The 9,617-nt window shown below is 36.5% G+C and overlaps 1 protein-coding gene across 1 annotated transcript; it reads right to left on the bottom strand.

Moving 5' to 3' along the window:
• Positions 1 to 1,786: 1,786 nt before the first annotated feature.
• LOC116001203 lies at positions 1,787 to 2,392 on the bottom strand. Its single transcript, XM_031241092.1, has one exon. The coding sequence runs from the start codon at positions 2,390 to 2,392 to the stop codon at positions 1,787 to 1,789; it is 606 nt and encodes a 201-aa protein (XP_031096952.1).
• Positions 2,393 to 9,617: the final 7,225 nt, after the last annotated feature.

Below are 9,617 nucleotides of genomic sequence, written 5' to 3'. Positions count from 1 at the left end.
AAATTTGGAATATCATCCTGATATTCAAAACAGCGAGAAAACACATCTTAGTGTTTGAGAGAGTTACAAAGCTTAAACTGCTAACATCTAGAAGGTGACCGAAGCTGCTCTACATCGAAGTTGATTCAACGATAGCTTGTGGTCAGATTGGAGTCTGTTACATTCAACTGTGACAACCAAAAACACCTTGCTTTGGATTAAGCAAGAGAGTGGAGTAACCTGGCAGCTGTCCGAGTGAAAGAACCTGAGGCTTGACGCGGCTTGGTGATCAAAGGTCAAGTGCTCGTACTGGAAGCGGGGGAGAAAGACCTTGAGAGGCGGAGTAACCTGGGAGCTGTCTTGTGAAGATCCTGAGGCTTGAGGCGGGCTTGGTGATCAAAGCTCAAGTGCTCGATAGGTGGAGTAACAAGAAGCGGGGCGAAAAACCTGAGGCTTGAGGCGGGCTTCGTGATCAAAGCTCAAGCGCTCGACATTGTACTAAAAAGGGAAGTTTTTAGTGCAATCCTTCCAGGGAGTTTCTGGAAGAAGAGTGGACGTAGGCGGGTTGGCCGAACCACTTAAAAATCTCTCTTGCATTTACTTACTGCTTTTATCTCTCGCTAACCTCTCGATTGCACTACATATAAACACACCTCTCGAACTAACTCAAACTCGTGCTAACTAAAAGGGGATAACATTTCCGCTGCGCATAAAACTTTGTCTTCACCTCGTGAGGTATCGAACCTAAACATCCTAAGTTCAATACACACGAGAGGTCGAAAAGATTTGCAAAATCTTATACAAGTCTATTCACCCCCCCCCCCTCTAGACTTGTACCCCATCCCCTTGGGACCAACATAACTGACATTGCCACACCCTCATGAGATGTTGGCTCCAGGTAGTAAAGAACATCGCGCATCCTACCCACTCCAATCAGTTTCCTCGAGGGTAAGTCCTGCATTATACAAAAATCCGAGAAAAATGTCAGTGTACAATTGCAATCCTTTGTCAACCTACCAACAGAGACTAAATTGCATTTAAAGTCGGGTATGCTCAAGACACGATTTATTTGCACCCCATTGGGAAGTTTAGTACTTCCTATGCTTTTAACTGCCACCTTGTCTCCATTTGGTATGGTGACAGGAAAATCACCACGTTCAACATCCACTCTATTCAATAGATCCCCATCACATACTATGTGGTCTGTAGCTCCAGAATCTATCACCCACCAATTCCTATTATCTATCTTACCTGCCATGTTGACAATCGGGTTTGCCGATGTCCCTCCATGCTTGAATTTGTCTTCATCAGTGTTTAGGAACTGAAAAAGTTTTGTCAACTGGGCTTGTGTAAGATTTCGCAAGGGGTTGATATCTGTATCCACGTGGGCCGCCTTTGGTGCTGCTTTATGCTCTGTATATTGCCATCCTCTCTTGTCACGAGGGCCCTTCCGCCAGTGCGCAGGATATCCAATGATCTCATAGCATTGGTCCTCTGTATGTCCTATCTTTTGGCAATGTCCACACATAGGTTTTTCCCTTCTTCGTCCTTTTCCATCCTTCTCACTGGAACATTTTTGTGTCTGGAATGCCGTAGCTTCAACAATGGGTTTATGAGTGGATGAGATTTTTCTTTGTTGCTCATCTTCAGATGTCATATGATATGCCCGACCAATGCTGGGTGTTGGCTTTGAACTGAGGATTTGTGATTTCACAGCAGCAAATTCATCATCTAATCCCATGAGAAAATCGTATAGTTGTTCCTTCTCTTTCATATCAACCAATTACTTTGATATATTGCATGTGCATCACCTACATAGACACTTTGGTAGTGGTGAGATGGCCATCATCTCATCCCAAAGGCTCTTAAGTTTTGTGTAATATGTTGAAACTGGAGCCTTTTTTTGTTGCAGGAGTACAACTGCTCGCCTTATTTCAAAGGCTCTAGGCGCACTTCCCTTTCCAAATCTTTCTTCCAAATCAACCCAAATGTCCCTGGCAATATTAGCGTATCTCACGCTATTCCTCATGTCCCTTTCCATAGCATTTTTTAACCAACCTTTCACCATAGCATTACAACGCATCCATTGTTGTAAATATGGTGAATCGGGTGTTGGCATAGGTATGGATCTATCAACGAACCCCATCTTGTTTTTAGCAAACAACGCATCAAGCATATCGTTTACCCACTCCCCGTAGTTGCCATCACGAAGGAGTTTGGTGACATGAACGTGTCCGGGAGCATCTGAAGCAAGTAAAAAATAAGGCGACATCACATCTATGCAACCAGGCAAAACTTCTGATGCATTTGATGTTGCCTTACCATGTTGGACCTTTTCTGTTTCTTCGCCACCTTCATCTGATGTCTTTGGCGTAACCTCTTTTGCCTTATCGTCACCTCGCTCGGATACCATGATGAAAATGGGTGGTTGATTGAAAAGCAAAAAAAAAAAAAAGAAATACAATGAGAAGAGAATGTAGGGAAAAGGTTGTGTTTCATTACTGACATATGCAATATAAATACAAGAAGAAATATTTAAGGCAAGATAAGAAAAGTAAACAATAAGCTATATACAAGGAATACATAATATTAATAGTTGGTGTGATCTCCAAAATATGGTACTCCAATATTTCATATGATACTGCAATATTTTCTTCCATATTCATCATTCAAGCTCCATCAATGGCAAATTCTCCACCTCCTCCACCCTACAACCCTTTTATCTTCTATGTCACGACAGATGAAAGATCTGATCTTCTCCATCAAGTCCTCAACGATTCTGCTCCACTCTCTCCAATAGATGAACGAGTTTTGGCAACGCTCAAAGAAAATTCGTAGATGCTAGATAATCTTACGGGCAAGGAATCTAGACAACTCCTCACAATGGCGACGCACGTCACTGTCGAGCCGTTCCCAATTTCGGACGAAGAACTCGAGGATGAAGCACAAATCTTTGCAGAAATTGAAGCCGCAAAAATCTCGCCTGAATCTATGGTTTTTTGCTCAGCAACTCCAATAACTCCTATCCCTGCTTCTCTAGAAGGCACCACCTCAATGCCTGAGGATCCGCAATTTTTGTTAATTTACCGTCTGATCTGCGCAAATCGCATGTTCCATCTATGGGTTTGATTAATGCTCCATTGAATGTTCCTTCTGTGTGTTTTTCTGATATTATGAGTATCCCTCCGCTATCTGTTGTTAAATATACTGGAAAGCTGTCTGATTAAACTGAATCAAAATCACCTCCACCTGAAACCGTCCCTGTCTCATTGCTTGGATCTGTTCCAGAAACCCCTGCCCCTGCTCCAATATCTGTTCCAACATCTACTGACTTTTCTATCTGAATTGTGGCTGCTTAGATATCTAAATATTCTACCTCTGTTCAAGCTGCAATTATGTGTGAACTTATTGCTAATCTGCCAACTCCTCCTAGACAGTATATTCCAGCATTATCGGTTCCGTTTGCAAAGTCATCCCGAAAAGGCAAAGAAAATATGCCTGCTCCAGTTGAACCTTAGTCTGTTCCTACTAAGCGCAAAATACTTGAAGAGTCAGATGACGTTGTTATTTTATTTGAAACTCGTGTTCGAAAGAAGCAAACTCCTACCCCGTTTGTCCGTATGACCCAGTCTAGATCCGCTGGTTCAGCTCCAGTTGTCTAACCAGTAACTTCTACTGATCCTGCTCCTGCTGTGGAGCCTAAGAAATCTCCTACCCTTACTCTAGCCTCCTCCTCCAGGACAGCAAAATCCAAACCCTTCAAGCAAATACTGATATGTGCCTCTCTAATGACAAACTGGAATATAAATTTCCAGCATGACCTAATTATTGAGAAAATTGTTGATGTAGACCATTTTGTGACAAAGTGCAATGTGATTCCTCTTCTTGGGGATCAGAATCTCCTTCAAATGGTTCAAGATGTAGGCTCCTACTCTGAATGGCTTACTCCAGAATTTTACACAAATTTGTCTATTGAGACGCTTGAGCTTTTCTCTCTTCATTATCATCAGGTATTCGTGCGAAATAAATGGTATAATTTCAGTCCGTCTGCGATTAATTCCTATCTTAACTACACTACACTTGATTCCTTGGTTTGGTTTTCAAAAAAAAAAAAAAAAAACAAACTACACTACACTTGAAGAATCTTTTGAGCCTGCTACAGATCTGCTAGCCTCATCTCTCACTCATCCCAGTTCACTGTCTGGCTAAAAGGGGACATTCAATCCAATTTTCTAAGCACAGTATATTAGGTTCACTTCGAACAATTGGTTGCCAAATGCTTCTCTCCATGTAGTTTAAAAAGAAAATGGCATCTCTTCTTTATAAGATCAAGCACAAAATGGATTTTGATTTGTGGACTAATTTTCAAACATATTATGTCTTTCACCAAGAACAAGGAACCGAAGGTTCATCTGTCGTTCCCTTGCTTAATTCTGGGTATCCTTAAACCTCAAGGCTTCAAGCCGTATCCAAATGAATCAATTCGAGCTGCCAATGCGAAATTCACCATGGATTCTTGGGTTTATCATGGCACGTACTTTGATGATCAGGCCTCCGTGGGAAGGAGTGTGTAATTTACCAAAATTTTTCGATTAACCGACCGAATTAAAAAATTTCGGTTAACCATTAATCGAACCGAAAAATTCAGTTCGATTAATGGTTAAAGAAATCTTGAAACTTCGGTTAACGGTTAATTCAATTCAAAAGGTCGATTATTGAATTAACTGAATGGTTAACCGAATATATATATATATATATATATATATATATATATATATGTTCACATGTGGCCGTCCTTCCCGTGCGGTCGGTGCGGTTCGCACCACTCAATGTTAGAAAATGCACCACAATAAAACTATTCAAAAACACCAAAAAACACACCACACCCAAAATAATGCACCATAACTCCCCTACCCCTAATGGTGTATTTGTTAACACTGTGTGGTGTATATTTGCATACCTAATGGTGTATTTTTTGGTGATATGTACCTAATGATGCATATTCGTGTGGTGCATTTTCTAATATTGAGTGGTGTATATCTGTATACATAGTGGTGCGGCCGCACTGACCGCACGTTAAGGGGCGGCCACACCTGATTATGATATATATATATNATATATATATATATATATATATATATATATATATATATATTGATAAATAATTAAATATAAATACTAAATACTAATTGGATTGAAGATTTGAAGTTATGGATGTTTGAATATTTGAAGTTAGGGATGATTTGTATTTTATTTTAATTGGATTTATTATTAGGTGTTATTTTTAGAATTTTATATTCTAGGTTTAAAAAGTTTGGTTAATTGGTTAACCGACCGATTAACTGAAAAGACTTTTGGTTCGGTTAATTCGGTAACACTAACTTCGGTTCGATTAACGGTTAAAGGCTTTAAAATTTCAGTTAATTCGGTTCGGTTAACCGAATGCACACCCCTATCCATGCTTGAGGCCGCCGTCCAGGTTCGATGCTTCCTCCGGAGGCTACTTCTAGTTCTTCCTCTACCCCTCCAGTGACTCCTCCAGCTCTACTCCAGTTAAAGCAACAGGCAGCATATTATCAATTGTAATTATCAATCTACAATTGACAGTCTTAACGCTTAAGGTCTCAATCTCTTCTCTCCTGCTGGATTTTATCTCTATCACAGAAACAAAGTTTGTTGATACTCTTCGTCGGATTTCCAGGTCAGAGGATCAAATTGCAACCAAAATTGCACAGAATGAAGAACCTGTTGTCGATGACTCGGGCACTCCGTCAGACCCCAGTCCAATCCACAAGTATGATGATCACCTTTGACAATCTTTTTGTCAAAAAGGGGGAGCAATAACTAAGGGGGAGCAGTTTTGGTAAATGCGTAGTTTTTTGGTTGGTAAATCTCTACTAGCTTTAATTTTGTTTTTGAATAATTCGGTTAGTTGCTCATGGACAATATGTTATTCTGCCTTTATTGCTAGACTCTATTGCTAGAATTGATTGTTTGTGGTTTTATTATATTATTGGGTATCTATCTATGAATTGATATTTGTTTCTTGGATTTCTTATTGTGTTATTGGAATATTGGGTTATTGTGGCATCAGCTATTCTCTCAGTTGGGTGTGTGTTCAGTGTGAATGTCAAATACAGTTGAATGATTGCTGTGTATGTGATGAGCAGTTTAATGGTGGTTTGTTCTGTTTGAATATGTTCGGTATCAGTATAATGAGTTGGAAGTTCTTTGGAAACCTGTCTTTTTTTTTTTTTTTTTGCAAAAGGGCAAATAGGCTCATGTACTATCATTGATTGTTCATCTAGCACCATGAACTAAAATATGGTCCATCTAGGTCATTATACTCCTAATTATTTTTCATTTAGCATTTTTAGCCTATTTCTAACAAGTAACCCATCTAATTTGATGAAATAGAAAAATAAAATTAGAAAAAATGATGACATGTTATTTATATGGATGTTTTGGATGATTTCTACCATATTTCATGAATGAAAAAAATAATTTCTTGCAATGAAATAGGGTAGAAATCAAAATTGTTATATAAAGTTTTAACTACATGAGTGTATGTATAGCGCCGGTATTCACTATCGTTCGGCAATGAGATTTCATGGAAATCGATATATGAAAATTAAATTATTTTTATAATAACTTAAGATATATTGTATTGGGTAAATTTTATTTTATTTTAAAATTAAATTAATATTTTTAGATTTTTGGATAATTGAATAACTTAAGATATTGTATTTTTTGGATGATTTCTTGGAAAGAAATAGGGCAGAAATCAAAGTTGCTATATAAAGTTTCAACTACAGTGTACTGTGTATGTATAGCGGAGTGTACTGTATATGTATAGCGGGGTATTCAGTGTCATTCGACAATGAGATTCCATGAAAATTGATATATAAAAATTATTTTTTTTTTAAAAAATATAAAATTTACCCAATATAATATCTTAAGTTATTATATTTAATTTTAATATATCGATTTTCATATATAGAATTTGATTGCCGAAAACTTTGAATATCCCACTATACATACACAGTCGTGCAGTACACTATAATTAAAACATTATATAACAACTTTGATTTCTACCCTATTTCATTACAAGAAATCATTGTCTTCATTAATGAAATAGGGTAAAATCATCAAAAACATTCATATAAATAACATGTCATCATTTTTTATTATTTTATTTTTCCATGTCAACAAATTAGATGGGTTACTTGTTAGAAATGGGCTAAAAATGCTAGATGAAAAATAATTAGGAGTATAATGACTTAGATGGACCATATTTTAGTTCATGGTGCTGGATGAACAATCAGTGTTAGTACATGGATCTATTTGACCCTTTTGCCTTTTTTTTTTTTTTTTTTTTGTGTTTTATAGGCTATCTCTTGTTTACAAATATACTTAAGGCTTTTGTGTTAATAAAATTTGTTTTTATTCTATTTGCCTTAAGGATATATTTGTAAGGTTGTTTTGACAAATAATGGCCAAAGGGGGAGATTGTAAGTGTACAAATTAGGGGTGTAAACGAGTCGAGCCGAGCTCGAACCTAGGGTGGCTTGAGCTTGAGCTCGTTAAGGAAGGCTCGGCTCGAGTTCGAGCTCGAGCTCGATCGAGCTTGAAAATTGATGCTCGAGCTCGAGCTCGGTAATTTTCGAGCTGCTCGAGTTCGGCTCGAGCAGCTCGATTGTTCGAGCTCGAGCTCGAGTTCAAGCTTGAATTTGAGCTCGAATTCATGCTCGAACTCAAGTTCGAGTCCAATTTTAAACTCGGATTTAACCTGTTTGATTTTAAATTCATGTTTCAATTAAAAATAAACTATAATATTATGTGTGTGCGTGTGTGTGTGTGTGTGTGTGTATATATATATATATATATATATATATATATGTATATGTCGCTCGCGAGCGGCTCGTCGAGTCACGAGCCTAAGACATTAGAGCTCAAGCTCGGCTCGAACTCGAATTTGACCGAGCGGCTCGTGAGCAGCTCGCGAGCCGCTCGGCTCATTTACACCCCTAGTACAAATGATACACAATTGGATCCTCTAATATTAGCCTAATTATTAGTCAAAACATAGGATTTTTTGTAAGTTAATTTCTATTCTCTAGTTTCTGGACCAAAGTCAGTACATTCTTCAGGCCGCTTGGATCAGAGACAGAACGCAGAACAGTAGGCTTGTTTTACTCTAACCAAATTTGGTTTTCTATGATCCATTAATTGTGTTGATTTTTAAATGAATGTAGCAGCACGTTTTGAGGAGATCTAAAATGCACTAATTCAGATCTAAATCAGTTGGGGTTTCTACTATATAAGCAAAGCATTACCTTGGGTTTTTTGATGAATTACTTTGCTATTCTGATCCAGTAGTTCACAAAAGCTTTCTATAGTTTCTTATTATTGTTTTGAGAGATATATCAGCTTTGTATGAGTGTTTGATGACGTCATATTGTTAATGATTTATTGTGGTATGCACGTGGTCAGCTTGTAGATGATAAAGGCATTTGTGGGAGGTTTTTTTTGTAAACGGTAGATTGTATAGTTGTTGTGTAGCTCATTGTAACCCTTGATCATCTAGTGGATTGTGCTGACGTGAGTTGCCTCGTAGACGTAGGAGTTTAGCTCCGAACTGCGAAAACAATTCTTCGGTGTCATGATTTTTTCTTTACTTGTTGATTATTTATTTTATTTATCTGTATCTGATCCAGTAACTGATCCAGTAACTAATCCAGATAAATAATCCTGATAAAATTAAGTAGAAACCTTAGGCTTATCTTGTACATTCAAGATCCACGATACAGTTTCAAAATTTTTTGTCCAAACCTGGCCTTACCCACATCCCAAAAAACAAAATCTATTTCATCAATTTCTTCAATTTAGAATGATTATAGTTATCAATTTAAAAATCTGTTAAAAATATTTTTGTTATAATAATTATTAATTTTATAGTTATTAAAATTTATAATTTTTATTTTAATATAAATATTTATTATTATCATTATTAAATAATTAATATTTTATAAGAAATAATTTAGTAATAGATTTATGTTCATGTTTTTAAAAATGAACCAAATAAAAAAATATATAATTTTTTGACTTTCAGCCAAACATAAAAATATTAATTTTTTTTTACTTTCAGTCAATCACTAGAAAATGAAAATAATTTATAGAAAATGAATCACTTTTTCAAAAAATAAAAATATTTTTAGTGTACTGTTTCCAAATAGATCAGACCCTAACAGTGCATGCGTTTGGTTGCAAAGAAGGTATTATAGTGGAAGGAATTGCAATTTCATGGGAGAGGAATATTGTGAGAATAAAGTAGAAATTTAAATTATCGTATTTGTTTGACAGGAATAGAATTATTGGAAATTTCAATTTCAATGTTTTGTATAAATGCGAATTGAAAGAGAATAGGTAGTATAAAGACCAAAATGTATATACTTATTATAACAGACAAATGAAACATCAATTTTATGTTAGAAAAGAGAGGGTAATTTTGTCTCAATGGTATCTTTTTTTCTTCCCAAAAATCACGAAATTGAAATACTTAAGGGGAGCAATTATATTCTAATTCCGTGAAAATGAGAGAATTGCAATTTCCTCGAACCAAATAAAAGAATTTGCTT

Source organism: Ipomoea triloba, chromosome 13 (assembly GCF_003576645.1).
Source record: "Ipomoea triloba cultivar NCNSP0323 chromosome 13, ASM357664v1".
NCBI classification, from domain to species: domain Eukaryota; kingdom Viridiplantae; phylum Streptophyta; class Magnoliopsida; order Solanales; family Convolvulaceae; genus Ipomoea; species Ipomoea triloba.
The sequence above is the reverse complement of the archived record's forward strand: the minus strand, read 5'-3'. Positions and strand labels throughout refer to the sequence as shown.